Below are 16,219 nucleotides of genomic sequence, written 5' to 3' on the forward strand. Positions count from 1 at the left end.
AACTGAACCAACCAGGCGCCCCAAGAAATAGCTTTTTAAAAAAAAAAAACACCTTGACAAAGGTGTTACTTAAATTATAACCTGTATTATTTACAAAGATATAGTGAAACAGACAAGTTATGGTTCTGCAGGTGGATGTGTACATTGGCTTAACCTTTTTAAAGGAATTTTTAAAAACATTTTATTTATTTATTTGACAGAAGGAGATACAGTGAGAGAGGGAAGGGGAGTGGGAGAGGAGAAGCAGGCTCCCCACCGAGCAGGGACCCCTATGTGGGGCTTGATCCCAGACTTGGGATCATGACCCAAGCCGAAGGCAGACACCAAACGAGTGAGCCACCCAGGCACTCTGGATTTTTTTTTTTTTTTTAAAGAGAGAAAGAGAAAGTGCAAATGCATGCAAGTAGGGGGCAGAGCAGAGGGAGAGGGAGAGAATCTCAAGTAATTCCACATCCAGCATAGAGCCCAACATGGGGCTCAGTCTCACAAACCTGAGATCATGACCTGAGCTGAAATCAAAAGTCAGATGCTTAACTGACTGAGCCACCCAGGTGCCCCTGAAGGAAATTTTTCACTAGATTTAAAATACCTCTGTTCTTTAATCCTGTAACTTCACTTCTAGGAGTATATCCCAAAGAGAAAACAGTCAGAGTTGTTTGAAAATATCCAACAAGGGTGCCTGGGTGGCTCAGTGGGTTGAACCTCTGCCTTCGGCTCGGGTCATGATCTCAGGGTCCTGGGATCGAGTCCCGCATTGGGCTCTCTGCTCGGTGGGGAGCCTCTTCCCCGCACTTCTCTCTTTCTACCTGCCTTTCTGCCTACTTGTGATCTCTCCTTGTCAAATAGATAAATAAAATCTTTTTTTTTTTTAAGATTTTATTTATTTATTTGACAGAGAGAGAGAGAGAAATCACAAGTAGGCAGAGAGGCAGGCAGAGAGAAAGGGAAGCAGTCTCCCCGCTGAGCAGAGAGCCTGATGTGGGGCTCGATCCCAGGACCCTGAGATCATGACCCGAGCCGAAGGCAGAGGCTTAACTCACTGAGCCACCCAGGTGCCCCATAAATAAAATCTTTAAAAAAAAAAAAAAGGGGGAAAGAATCCAACAATGCAGTTATATCTGAAAAATTCTAATTTAGCCATGCATATTTTATAAAGAGGTAAAATCATATTTTTGAAAAATATTCAGTGTCATTGGAAAAATGAATGCAAACTGTAAACAGAATATCTCAGTTATCCAAAAATTAGTTTTCTATGAAAAATTAATATAAATGAAATGACCTGAGTTTCAAATCCAGGTGATCAAAATACTGATGACTCGGAAGTGGGGGGGAATAGTAGAGAGGATGACCAAGTCTTTAAATATCTTGAGTTTGACATGCCAGTGGGATATCAAAGTAGAGGTGCTTAGTAGATAGCTAAAAATTAACAACTGGAATATAGGCAATTATTTGCTTGGAGATAATACTAGATAATTAAAACTAAGGAAGTAAGATTGTAGAAGAGAGAGGTTTTTTTAAAAAATATGCATATCTTGGGGCGCCTGGGTGGCTCAGTGGGTTAAAGCCTCTGCCTTCGGCTCAGGTCATGATCTCAGGGTCCTGGGATCGAGCCCCACATCAGGCTCTCTGCTCAGCAGGGAGCCTGCTTCCCCTCTGTCTCTGCCTGCTGCTCTGCCTACTTGTGATCTCTCTCTCTGTGTCAAATAAATAAATAAAATCTTTTAAAAAAATGCATATCTTTTTTTTTAATTAACATATAATGTATTATTAGCCCCAGGGGTTCAGGTCTGTGAATCGTCAGGCTTACACACTTCACAGCATTCACCATAGCACATACTCTCCCCAATGTCCATAACCCAACCACCCTCTCCCTACCCCACTCCACCCAGCAACCCTTTAGTTTGTTTCCTGAGGTTAAGAGTCTCTTATGGTTTGTCTCTCTCCCGATCCCATCTTGTTTTATTTTTTCCTTCTCTACCCCCCAAGCCCCCCACTTTGCCTCTCAAATTCCTCATGTCAGAAGATAATGTGATAATTGCCTTTCTCTGATTGACTTATTTCATGCAGCATAATATCTTCTAGATCCATCCACGTTGTCACAAATGGCAAGATTTCATTTCTTTTGATGGCTGCATAGTATTCCATCGTACATATATACCACATCTTCTTTATCCATTCATCTGTTGATGGACATCTAGGTTGTTTCCATAGTTTGACTATTGTGGACATTGCTGCTTTGAACATTCGGGTGCACATGCCCCTTCGGATCACTACATTTGTATCTTTAGGGTAAATACCCAGAAGTGCGATTACTGGGTCGTAGGGTAGCTCTATTTTCAACTTTTTGAGGAACCTCCATGCTGTTTTCCAGAGTGGTTGTACCAGCTTGCATTCCCACCAACAGTGTAGGAGGGTTCCCCTTTCTCCTTATCCTCGCCAGCATCTGTCCTCCCTGACTTGTTAATTTTAGCCATTCTGACTGGTGTGAGGTGGTATCTTATTGTGGTTTTGATTTGTATTTCCCTGTTGATGAGTGATGTTGTAGAAGAGAGTGTTTTAAGAAAATTTTAATGAGAAAAGGGCCAGGGACATGATTTTGGTGAACATCTCTTTTTACTGAGTGTGTGGAAAAGGAACCCCATTAAAGAGCCTTTGGAAGGGAGAAAAACCAAGAAAATGGAGTCTTGGAAACCAATTGAAGGTAACATATCTGTGAGAGGATATTAAAAGCTAATATTGCAGAAAGATCCAGCCTCCTTTTTATTAAAATGCTTGCTTGGTTTTCAATGTTTATTTTGGTTCTTTGTTTATTTTTTCCTTCTCAGCCTATATACCTTTCATTTTCTTTTTCTTATCTTACTGTATTAGCTAGGACTTCTGATACAGTGTTGAAAAGGAGTGGTAAATAGGGACATCTTTGCCTTGTTCCTGATCTTGGTAGGAAAGCTTCAATGTTTTCACCATTGAATATGGTGTTAGCTATAGGTTTTTGTTTTGTTTTGTTTTGTTTTAAGATTTTACTTATTTATTTGACAGATAGGGATCACAAGTAGGCAGAGAGGAGGAAGAAGGCTCCCTGCTGAGCAAAGAACCCAATGTGGGGCTCTATCCCAGGACCCTGGGATCATGACCAGAGCCGAAGGCAGAGGCTTTAACTCACTGAGCCACCCAGGTGCCCAGCTATAGGTTTTTCGTAGCTATTCTTTATCAGGTTGAGGATGTTTTCCTCTATTCCTAGCTTACTAAGAGTTTTTTGTTTTTTTTTTTTTTAATTCATGAATGGAGATTAGATTTTGTCAAATGCTTTTGCTGCATCTATTGATACGATGTGATGGATTACATTTATTGATTTTTTGAATGTCATACCAGCCTTGCATACCTGGGAAAAATCCCACTTAGTTATGGTATATAATTCTTTTTATACATGGTTAGATTCAACTTGCTAATATTTTGCTGAGAGTTTTAGTATCTCTCTCTCTCTTTTTTTTTTAAGATTTTATTTATTTATTTGACACAGAGAGAGACTGCAAGTAGGCAAAGAGGCAAGCAGAGAGACAGAGGGAGAAGCAGGCTTCCCGCTGAGCAGAGAGCCCAATGCAGGGCTCGATCCTGGGACCCTGAGATCATGACCTGAGCTGAAGGCAGAGGCTTGACCCACTGAGCCACCCAGGCAACCTTGGTTTTAGTATCTCTCTTCATGAGAGATACTGGTCTGCAGTTTTCTTGTAATGTCTTTGGTTTTGATACTAGATTAATGCCTCATAGATTGAGTTTGGAAGTACTCCCTCTACTTCTGTTCTTGAAGATAATAGAAAGTGGATATAGGTCTCTTCATACTATCTATTTCTTCTATTTTTGGCAGATTGTCTTTCAGGATTGGTCCATTACATCTAGGTTTTCAAAAATTTGTTGTCAGGGGCGCCTGGGTAGTTCAGTCGTTAAGCATCTGCCTTTGGCTCAGGTCATGATCCCAGGGTCCTGGGATCGAGCCCCGCATTGGGCTCCCTGTTCAGTGGGAACCCTGTTTCTCTCTCTCCCACTCCCCCTGCTTGTGTTCCTCTCTCGCTCTCTCTCAAATAAATAAATAAATAAATAAACTTTTAAAAAGAATTGTTGTCATAGAGTTGTTCTTAGTAGTCCTTTATTTTCCTCTCATTCTTTTTTTTTTTTTTTAAGATTTTATTTATTCATATGACAGATCACAAGTAGGCAGAGGCAGGCAGAGAGAGGGGGGAAAGCAGGCTCCCTGCTGAGCAGAGAGCCCGATGCGGGGCTCGATCCCAGGACCTGGAGACCATGACCTGAGGTGAAGGCAGAGGCTTAACCCACTGAGCCATCCAGGCACCCCTCTTTTTCAGTACATATTGAGTGAACCTATTATGTACCAGACTTACTGCAAGTTCATGTTCTTAATCACTGTACTGTAAAAGGAGCATTTTAAGAGACATTAGGGTATGAATGATAGATAATATAGTTGAACCAGATTTTGTGGTACATGTAGTAGTAAGGAGAAATGGAAAGTCAGGTGGGGTTATTCTGTGGAAGGTGTTGCCCCAGAGGACAAATTCATACATTTCTAAATATTTTCTCAATCATCATATGCTCAAAAATAGATGGATCTGAAGTAGGGTCTTCAGAATCTTCTGACATTATAGAAGTTCTTCTTAACCTCTAAGGAATACAGTAATCTATTACTTTTTTTAAACTTTTTAAATTTTTTTAAAAGATTTTATTTATTTATTTGACAGACAGAGATCACAAGTAGGCAGAGAGGCAGGCAGAGAGAGAGAGAGAGAGAGAGGAGGAAGCAGGCTCCTCGCCGAGCAGAGAGCCTGATGCGGGGCTCGATCCCAGGACCCTGGGATCATGACCCGAGCCAAAGGCAGAGGCTTTAACCCACTGAGCCACCCAGGTGCCCCCAGTAATCTATTCTGTATATAATTAAGATTTTACTTGTAGCATGGCAGTGGTAATATTTGGAATCTCGTAAAGATAGAGTTATAAGGCTTGGCAGTGGAATGGAATGTGGTAAGGAGGACTGAAGAAGTCTAGCGGACCAGAATAGTGTTGCCATTGATAGATACTGAAGTTTGGAGGAGAAGGTTTAGAGAACTGTCAATCTTGAAGGCCATAACTGAACGATATGAAAGAATTGTTATAGACAAGACTCAATTCTAATTAACTTTGTAACCTGGCGCATTCAGAAAGGCTTATTTTCAGTGCAAAATTAAATTGTCAAGTTCCTATGGTATAAGATCTCATTACAGTTTCCTGTGTTGGCAGTTATCACATGGTACTGAAATTATTTTTCACTTTTCCACCTGGACTGTGAGCTTTGAGGGCAAAGGCCAAGGATTCATCTTGTTCACTATCGTATTCCCTGCCCAGCACAATGCCTAGCATTTGAAACAGGCTGAGTAGTTGCCTATCAGATGAAGGAGGTTTGATTAATTTTTTTTTTTCTGGAAATTTTACTTTTTAAAATCCTTGTCCAGGGATGCCTGGGTGGCTCAGTGGATTAAAGTCTCTGCCTTTGACTCAGGTCATGATCCCAGGGTCCTGGTATCGAGCCCCGCATCGGGCTCTCTGCTCGGTGGGGAGCCTGCTTCCTCCTCTCTCTCTCTCTCTCTGCCTGCCTCCGCCTACTTGTGATCTCTGTCTGTCAAATAAATAAATAAATTCTTAAAAAAATAAAATAAAATCCTTGTCCATTTCTAGTAATAATAAACTGAACCATGTGGATTAATACAGATTTTCATATTTAAGTCCATGTAGATGTCGGGTGCAAGATTTTATTTAGCCAAACATTTTGAGTATTTTGTGCTATAAGTTGTTTGGCCTGAAACACAAAGATCACTAAGATATAATCTCCACCATAAGTTGTTCACAGTCTATGTTTGTCTTCCTTACTCTAATGTGACAGTGCTGCAATAGAAGTATACTCCAAGTACTATAAATAATTAGGGAAGAATTGATTTGGAAGACGAGATGCCTCTCTTGGTGGTTTAGGTGCCTAAAGGAGTAGACATTTCAGATTTCCTCTGGTTTGGGTTAACAGAAAGAGGGAGAAGGGAATAGAATGTGTGTAAAGTATAGAAGTGGGATATGGCATTGCCTTTGTATTACAGAGTTGCAAGTAATACTGATACATTTGGGGTAGAGGTGAAGATCAAGCCACTGAGAGACAAGGGCCTCAGATGCCGTGCTGGTGCTTGCATGAATGATTTTAAGCAGGAAAGTAATACCTGATTGAGTTTTAGAAAACATTTCTGACATCTTGATGGAGAGGGATTGGATGAGGACTACACCACAGAATGATTTCATAAACATTGAATTTTTTGAGCCTTGTGACAACCCTGTTGGGTGTATATTATTGTCTTTGTTTTACAAATAAATAATGGACTCAGAAGTTGGTGGACTTTTATAAAGTTCCAGCAATTAAATGGTAGATCTGAGACCAAATTCTGGGTTTCTAAAATTTCTCCTTACTTACCTCATTTATAGAAAATTCTTTTTACAGGTACCTGGGTGGCTCCATCAGTTAAGTGTTTGACTCTTGATTTTGGCCAGGTCATGGGATCAAGCCCCATGTTGGGCCCCATGCATAGTGTGTAGCCTGCTTAAGATTCTATCTCTCCCTCTGCCTCTTCCCTCCATAAATAAAATAAAATGAAGATAAAAATAGAATTTAGTTACCTCAGAGGATTGATATGAGAGAATTAAATGACTTAATTTAATTCAGTAAGCTCTTTATGGATGTTTCTTAAATAAACAAAGACAACAAAATCTCCTATTAAGATAGAAGAATCTTTCCCAGAAGACTTTTGTGTGGAAGTGAGTCATGTACCCTCCCTAAACACTGTCAGAGGAATGAGCTTATTAAACCATTCCTGGACCCATAGGCCCCGGAGCAAACAAGGGATCTAACCTCCTTGAGCACATTGCTGCCTACCACCTGATGCCTGAACACAATCTGAGTCCTTTTGGCAAGTTAGAAGTCGGGGAATGGCTATTGAACACGCTACAGTGTCTACTTTTTACTGTACTTCCTCTTTTATGGTAGAAGGTTGTTGGAATACGTAGGCAAGTTCAGGTATCATTCCTTCTAATAAGGACTTGTTCTTTGTCTAGTTAGTGCCTATTGGTCCCCCATTTTTTTGTTTGTAGGGCTTGGTTTCTTTTTGCTTTGAGTCAGTTGTTATGTTCTTTGATATTCAAAATATGCCTCTCCTTTTAATATTTGTGGGGTAGGAGGGTGGGTCGAAAAACAGCTACTTTCTCTGGGAAGAGAGAAAACATTGTTACTTTAGAGACTGCAAAGAATCCGTGACGGGAAACCATTCTTTTATGATGTTCCATGGCACTTAAATAGCTGTAACTACATTGGACAACTTTTTAAACTTAGTTGGAATATATGTATTTGTATGTACTATGTATTGGCAGTTTGGCTTCTGGGGGGTGGTTTTCTTCAATTATGAAGATAAAAGCTCGGTGTAGGAAATTTGAGAAAAATGGAGAAGCATAAAGAATAAAGTGTAGTTAGTAGAGTAGCTTATTTAAACTTTTAGAATTAAATAACTAATTCAGATTTGAGGGTTATAATGTGACCCAGATTCTAACTTCGAAGGTATGAGTAAAGTTAGGGTACTTGTATCTATCTTTATTTTCATTAATGGAATTTAATGCGTGCTTTTATTATTAATATCACCTAAAGCACCTTAGCTTTTTTACACCTCAGGTTTGCACATATTAACATTATAATGCATGTTAAAGTCTATATTAACATGACTTGTAACTTTCTCTCTAAAGCCTCATATTCTCGAAAAGATAAAGACCAAAGGAAGCAGCAGGCAATGTGGCGAGTTCCCTCTGATTTAAAGATGCTAAAAAGACTCAAAACTCAGATGGCTGAAGTTCGATGTATGAAAACTGATGTAAAGAATACACTTTCAGAAATCAAAGGTAGCAATGCTGCTTCTGGAGACATGCAGGCAAGCCTTTTTTCTGCTGACCAGGCAGCTCTGGCTACTTGTGGAACTGAAAACTCTGGCAGATTACAGGATTTGGGAATGGAGCTCTTGGCAAAGTCATCAGTTGCTGGTTGTTACATACGAAACTGTAAGTGGATCCTTTTAGTGTGATTTCTCTGTGTGTCATTTGGGAAGCTAGAGAATGGGTTATTTTCAGAATAATAATATTTAAACGTCTTTCTTACAGTGAATTTAAACTATATATACATCTTTTTCTCCCATTCAAAACTTACTGTGTATTTTCTACTATAAAGAGCTATCATTTCTTGGTTGCATATTCTGTGCTGGGCAGTAAACAAGACAAAATCCTTAACCCCTTGGATCTTGCTTTCATATATTCATATGGTGGGAATCGGACATTAACATGTGTAGACAAGTAAACATATTTTTCAGTTAGTAAAAAGTGCTGTGAAGGAAACAACAGAGGAATGGGATGGGAAGATGAGGAGTGTGCTGCTTAGGTTAGGGTGGTAAGAGTAAGTCTCTGAGAAGGCAACATCGGAACTGAGACCTAAAAGTTGAGCAGGTGGCAGCCATGCAAAGATCTGTGGGGCATGTTGTTCAGGGTAAACAGAACAGAAAACACAAGGTCCCTGATAAAGGATTTGCTGTTCTGCATGTTTGAAAGCTTGAAAGAATACCAGTATGGTTGAATATGATGAACAAACGGGGAGAATACTAGGAGATGAGTCAGAGGGGTAGGCAAGGTCTCTATCAGGTATGGATGTGTAAGACCTGGATAAGGAGTTGGAGTTTTATTCTGATTTTAAGAGGAAATTTCTAGAGAATGAAAATGGGGACTGGGGGATGGCATTTATGATCTGATTTACCTTTTACAAAGATTACTTGCTTGTTGTGTGGAGAAGGGTCTGAAAGGGGTTGAGTGGGAGTTGTGAAACAGCCTACAACTATAGTGTGTGTGAAATATGGTGGCCTATTCTGGAGTTACTACAGTGGGTAGGTGGACTTGCTCATAGTCTAGCAGCCCTTCTTGTCTGAGGTTCCCACCTTTTTAATTCTTGCAAGGATGGTACATAACTATTACTATTCCAAATGCATAGAAGAAAAGTCACTTCATTACTTAACAATGGATATTTTTAGGACCAAGAGGGCTCAGTTCTTTTCCACAACCCTGATAAGAAAGGCTGGACAGTGTTTTAGGGAAAGGAAAAAAAAAATAACAACTAAGAATGATTAAGTTTTTGTCCCAAGCAACTTAGTGACTGGTACTATCATTAATTTAGATGCAAATCAAGTAAGGGAAAAGCTGGTATGGGGTTTGGGGAGGAATTTGGGGGATAGGAAGGTAGGAATTCTTGTTTAAACATGTTAGGTTGGAGAGGTCTCCTAGTTATCCTAGTAAAATGTCTTCTAGGCAGGTGAATGGTCCATAAATCTGAAACATGTGTAGTCACAGCTGGATATAAACAGTTGGGAGTCAACAGTATCAGATACTATTTAAAGGTATGGAGGAAGTTTAAATGGAGAAGAGAAGTTTTGCCTCTGGGGCACTTTAACATTTAAAGGCCTTAGGTAATGAAGGGGAGTCCAGTAAAGGAAATTGAGAAGAATTTAATCATTAAGGGAGGAGAAAAATTAGAAGGGATAATATCTCAAGAAAGAAGTGGAATGGTTGTACCATTGAGAGGTACTGAGTTGAAGTATGTGTGGCCCTTTTAAAAATCATTCCCATGGAGGAGTGTAGAAGCGTGCACACAATGAGAAACTGGAGCATTATTGCACAGCTCCTTCAAGAAGATTCATGATGAGTTGGGTGGTACCTGGAGAGGGTGTGGAGTCAAAAAAGAGTTTGCTGTTATCTGTCTCTGCATGTTTTCACTTTCTTAAGCATATATGCTTTTTTTTTTAACCTATGTCTTTTTTACTGTGGTAAAATGTACATTAACAAAAAACTTGCCATTATAGATATTTTTAGGTGTTTAGTTCTTTTGCATAAGTACATTCACACTGTTGTACAACCATCACCACTATGCAGTCACAGAACTTTTTTTCACCTTATAAAACTGAAACTCTGTACCCGTTAAATAATAACTCCACCCCGACCCCAACCCCTGGCAACCACTATTCCACTTTCTGTTTCTATGAATTTGACTATTTTAGATAGCTCACATAAGTGGAACCATATAATATTTGTCTTTTTATGTCTGACTTATTTCACTTTTGCATAATATTTTGCATAGTATCTTTAAGATTCATCCACATTGTGTCAGAAATTATTGTGTCAGAAATTATATCAGAAATTGATTCCTTTTTAAGGCTGAATAATACTCCATTGTATGTATGTACCACATTTCGTCTATCCATTCATCCACGCTGGACATTTACAATGGTTCCATCTTTTGGCTATTGTGATTAATGTTGTTATGAATATGGGTGTGCAAATATCTATGTGAGTCTCTACTTTCAGTTCTTTTGGGTATATACCCAGAATGGCATTCCTGAATCATATGATAATTCTATGTTCAATTTTTAAAAGAAATTTACTACGATTTGTTAAACAGAATTTACTGTCCTAACCTCTTTAAGTAGTACTGTTCAGTGGGATAAAGTACATGCACATTGTTGTGCTACCATCACCACCATCTATCCCCAGAACTCCTTTTCTCTTGCACAACTGAATCTCTCTACCTATTAAACAATAAATAGCTCTCTACTCTTCCTTCTCCCAGTGCCTGGCAGACACTATTCACTGCCTGTCTCTATAAATTTGATTGTTCTAGGTACCTTGTATAAGTACAAACTTACTTTTGTGGCTTGCTTATTTCACTTAGCATAATGTCTTCAGGACTCATCCGTAATAGAGCATGTGTCAGAATTCTCTTCCTTTTTGTGGCTAGATGATACTCCATTGTGTGTGTATGTATATGCCACTTTTTGTTTATCCATTCATCCTTTGATGGACATCCTTTGATTCACATCCTTTGGCACCTACTTTTTGGCTATTATGAATAATGCAGCTATGAGATTAGGTGTTCATCTCTTCAAGACCTTGCTTTCCATTTTTCTGGGCATATATACATAAAAGTGGAATTGCTGGATCGTATGGTAATTCAGTTTTTAATTTTTTGAGGAACTGCTGTAAAGTTTTCTATAGAGGTTGCACCATTTTACATTCCTACCTAATAGTGCACAAAGGCTCCAGTTTGTCCACATCTTCCCCATCACTTAAAATTTTGTGGTTTTGTTTTGTCTTTGATAATAGCCATACGAATGCGTGTGTAGTAGTATTTTCTTGTCTTACTGTGTTTTTGATTCACATTTATCGGTGATGTTGAACATTTTATAGTGTTTATCGGGCATTTGCTTATATTTTCCCTGAGATCAAGAGTCACAGCATCTACCATCTGAGCCCACCCAGTGCCCTGGGCACTTTTGGCTTTTTGTTTTTGAGTTGTTGTGGTTTTTTTTTAAAGATTTTATTTATTTATCTGACAGAGATCACAAGTAGGCAGAGAGGCAGGCAGAGAGTGAGTGGGGAAGCAGGCTCCCTGCTGAGCAGACAGCCTGATGCGGGGCTTGATCCCAGGACCCTGAGATCATGACCTGAGCTGAAGGCAGAGGCATAACCCACTGAGCCACCCAGGCACTCCTGCTAATATTTTAGTTAGCATTCTTGACTATTGTAGTCATAAGTAAAATTGAGTTGTATTTTTGTTACATTATCCTTAACCCATTTGAATTCCAATTTTATGCCAGCCTTACGGAATAAATTCAGAAGCCTTTGTCCTTTTCTATGCTATGAAAAATTTTTTTAATTTAATTTAATTTTTTTTTCAGTGTTCCAAAATTCATTGTTTATGCACCACACCCAGTGGTCCATGCAGTACGTGCCCTCCTTAATACCCACCACCAGGCTCACCCAACTCCACACTCTCCTCCCCTCCAAAACCCTCAGTTTGTTTCTCAGAGTCCACAGTCTCTCTTGTTTTGTCTCCCCCTCCAATTTCCCCCCACTCACTGCTCCTCTCCATCTCCCAGTATCTTCTGTGTTTTAACATCCTGTCTGCTATTTAAAAGTTTAATGAAACTCATTCATAAAACCATTTAGTAGTTCTTTCAGGGACAGAACTTTAACAGCCTGTTTAATTTCAATGTGTTATTGGTCTCTGGGCGCCTTGGGAGGCTCTGGTGGTTAAGCATCTGCCTTTGGCCCGATCGACTCCCACATAGGGCCCCCTGCTCAGTGGATCCCTGCTTCTCCCTCTCCCAATGCTGCTCTCCCTCCTTGTGCTCTCTCGCTCTCTGTCAAATAAATAAATAAAACCTTAAAGGAAAAAAAAAGTGTTTATTGGTCTCCTATTTCTCCTTAAACCAGTTTCCATAATTAATTTTCCTTGAAAATTACTCATTTTATTAGGTATTTAAATTTATTGGTATAAAGTCACTTATTCTGGTCTCTTAAATTTTAAAAAGTCCTCTGAATATTGGTTGTTAAACTTTTTCTCTTATTTTGCTTGTATCTGTCTTCTTATTTTGTTGTTTGATTTGACTTGCTAGAAACTTGTCCATTTTATTTGTCTCTTCAAAGACCTAGTTCTTAGATACATTTCATCTACTCTTTTCTACCTTTTTATTACATTAAATTCTGCCTTTGTTTCTATTTTAATAGTCTATTAACAGTGGATTATTGGTTAAGGACCGTATTATGATTTATATATACATTGCAGTGGAAAAATTGGTCTTAATTTTTTCTCACATCTTTTTTTTCAAGTGTACAATTCAACAGTTTTTAATATATTCACAAAATCATGTAATGATACCATTATCCACAATTAGCTAGAACACTGTCTACAACATCTTCATCACCCTCTCCCCAAAAACTTCATACCCGTGAACACTTACTCTTCATTTTTCCCTTCCCTTAATCCCTGGTAACCTCTAGTCTATTTTCTCTATATGATTTTACTTCTTCTGGACTTTTTATATAAATAGAATCCTACAATATGAGGCCTCTATGTCTGGCTTCTTTCACTTAGCATAACATTTCCAAGGGTCACCCATGTGGTAGCATGTATTTCATTCCTTTTTATGGCTGAATCATAACTTCATTGTATATGTCTACCATGTTCTGTTTACCCACTCAAAATTTGATGGGCATCATGTAGTGTTTTTCCACTTTTTGGCTATTTATGAATAATGCTGTGAATATTCATGTACATGTTTCTGTGCGGACATACATGTTTATTTATCTTGGGAATATGTTTAGAAGTGGAATGCTGGGACATAGGGGAACTTCTTGAGGCACTGCCATAGCTGTTTCCAATGCAGCTGTACCATTTTACATTCCCAATTACATTCCTAATTAGAACCCAGTTGAGGGTTCCAATTTCTCCAAATCCTTGCCAACATTTGTTATTGTCCATCTTTTTTTTCCCCTTGTCCGTTGAGTTGTCTTGGCCTTACCAAAAATTAATTGACCATAAATGGTTTATTTCTGGACTCTCAGTTCTGTTCCATTGATCAATATTTTTGTCTTTACACCAGTATACCACACAGTCTTGGTTTAGCATAGTTTTACAACAAGTTTTTGAAATCAGAAGTTTGAGTCCTCCATTCAAGATGTTTTTGGGTCTTCTAGATCTTTTCATATGAATTTTAGAATCAGCTTATCAGTTTCTGCAGTTAAAAAGAGAGACACTCAGTGCTCCTGGATGGCTCAGGTAAGCACCCAGCTCTTGATTTTTGGCTCAGGTCATGATCATCAGGGTCATGGAATTGAACCTCACAGCGGGCTCCTCACTGAGCAGGAGTAGCTGAGTAGCTGGGAGTCTGCTGGAGAGTGTCTCTTGCCTTCTCTCTCTGTTCCTCCTTCCCCCTTTCTCTCTCTTCAAAAAAATTAAAAATAAAAATTTTAAAAGACAGTTGGAATTTTTATAGGGATTGTGTTGAATTTGTAGATCAGTTTTGGGAGTATTGCCATTTTTTTTTTAAACAGTGCTAGATTATTTTATTTTATTTTTTTAAGATTTTTATCTATTTACTTGACGGACAGAGATCACAAGCAGGCAGAGAGGCGGGCAGAGAGAGAGAGAGAGGAGGAAGCAGGCTCCCCACTTGAGCAGAGAGCCCAACGCTGGGCTCGATCCCAGGACCCTGGGCTCATGACCTGAGCCGAAGGCAGAGGCTTTAACCCACTGAGCCACCCAGGCGCCCCGGGAGTATTGCCATATTAACAATATTAAGTCTTCTGATCAATGAACACAGTATTTTTCCCCATCTTTTTTTTTTCTTTAAATTAAGCATGTATTGGAAAGATTCAAAAATTTCCGTACTTATTGTCTTTAAGCAGTGTGTGATAGTTTTTAATGTGAAAGTCTTAAATTTATTATATTTTTTCTTAAGTGTTCTATTTAATGCTATTTGTAAATGGAATTCTTAATTGCATTCTTGAATTGTGCTTTGCTGGTCTGTAAAGAGATAATCAGTTCTTGGTCTTGTGTCCTGTTGATCCTGTTTATTACCTTTAAATGCATATCTTCTGCTTTCTTTTTATTTCTTTTTATTCTTTTTTTCCTAACTTCTCGAGTCTGTGCATATTAGGCCACTTAGCTTCATTTTTTTCTAACTCATTATAAGGCTATACATTTTTTTCCTAATTATCATTTTAGCCAAAAATATCTTGTGTATTGTATTTGTGATTTATTTCTAATTCATTGATTTTCTTATTAATCCAGTAATTTATGATTTTCAAGTGTTTGGGGGGTTTTATTTTTCGTGTTAATACTTTGGCATTGAGATTGGAGTTCATATCTGGTAGGGTTTTTCTTTTGGAGTTTACTGATACTTTTCTGGTTTTGTTAAGTCTGCTCCACAAGTAGCAAAGTAGGAATACTTATTGCGTAAAACCCCAAATAAACCATTTGGGACCAGATTGTCCTGGGTTTTTTGGACACAGTAGATAGAATACATTCCATAAGATTAGCCTTCCTATGACTGCCTGTGTAGTGAGTTTTGTGCTATTTTATCTCATTTGGAAATATTTTTTAATGTCTTTCAGCCACAAATAAGAAGAGTAATTCACCCAAGCCAGCTCGGTCCAGTATAGCAGGTAGTCTGTCACTTAGAAGAGCAGTAGACTCTGGGGAAAATAGCCGTTCAAAGGGAGACTGTCAAACTCTATCCGAAGGTAAATTTGGAGAGATTAAAATATAATTTCATGGGTAGGTGTTTGTTATTTAAAACTGATCTCATGGTGTACATAGGTTTAGACCTTTAAAGGCACCAATGATGCTGAAACTTGATTCAAAAGTTCCTTGATCTCACAAGAGAACAGACACAGACCCATCCCTAGAAAATGCAGCCGTTAGGGGCTCCTGAGTGGCTCAGTCCTTAAGTGTCTGTCTGTGGCTCAGGTCATGATTCCAGGGTCCTGGGATCGAGCCTCGCATCAGGCTCCCTGCTCCGTGGGAAGCCTGCTTCTCTCTCTCGCACTCCCCCTGCTTGTGTTCCCTCTCCCACTGTGTCTCTCTCTGTCAAATAAATAAATAAAATCTTTTAAAAAAATAAAAAGAAAATCCAGCCATTAGACTGCGTATCTGGATTCCTTGATTTTTAAATATTTGGCATCAAAAAACTGGGATAAATTTTTTAATTGGTTTGAGTTTTCCTGCAGTTTAAAAATGTTTATGTAGTGAGCTATTCTAAAGTGGAGAGACTAAAGAGCTTTTGTTTGGCTTCTTTCTGAGAATCCCCTTTCTTTTCTGTAGGCTCTCCAGGAAGCTCTCAGTCTGGGAGCAGGCACAGTTCTCCCCGAGCCTTAACGCATGGCACCATCAGTGATATTTTGCCGAAATCTGAAGACCGGCAGTGTCAAGCTTTGGATTCGGATGCTGTTGTGGTTGCAGTTTTCAATGGTTTACCTGCTGTTGAGAAGAGGAGGAAAATGGTCACCTTGGGGTAAGTTCTTTCGTTTATGTAATGGAATAATAGCTAATAGCTTTGTTTGACACTTTTTAAGTCTACATTGTAATGAATAAAATAAATTTCCACTTTGTTAATTTTTTAGTGGACAAAGTTTATTGTATTAAAATCCATAAAGTATCAGAGACCTTTTTTCCTTAATGGAATGAAATGAGATAGTATCAGACATTCAGTTATATTAGAGATCATTTTCACTGAAGTGTGTAACCTTGTGTGAATTCTGCCTTGTGAGTTTTTGATGTATGTGT

General features: G+C 38.7%; 1 protein-coding gene across 6 annotated transcripts in view; it reads left to right on the forward strand.

The window, feature by feature from the left end:
• TRIM37 (tripartite motif containing 37) overlaps window positions 1-16,219 on the forward strand; it is a 136,369-nt gene that overhangs the window by 93,677 nt on the left and 26,473 nt on the right. For 3 of the 6 annotated variants that reach the window (XM_080827180.1, XM_080827179.1, XM_080827181.1), the window contains exons 19-21: window positions 7,810-8,118; window positions 15,049-15,177; window positions 15,758-15,947. In XM_080827180.1, coding sequence (XP_080683306.1) covers window positions 7,810-8,118; window positions 15,049-15,177; window positions 15,758-15,947 — 628 coding nt within the window. The remainder of the gene's footprint in view (window positions 1-7,809; window positions 8,119-15,048; window positions 15,178-15,757; window positions 15,948-16,219) is intronic. The other 3 variants (XM_080827183.1, XM_080827184.1, XM_080827182.1) reach the window with 2 other exon arrangements.

The sequence above is a fragment of the Martes martes genome (assembly GCF_963455335.1).
Source record: "Martes martes genome assembly, chromosome: 16".
NCBI lineage: Eukaryota > Metazoa > Chordata > Mammalia > Carnivora > Mustelidae > Martes > Martes martes.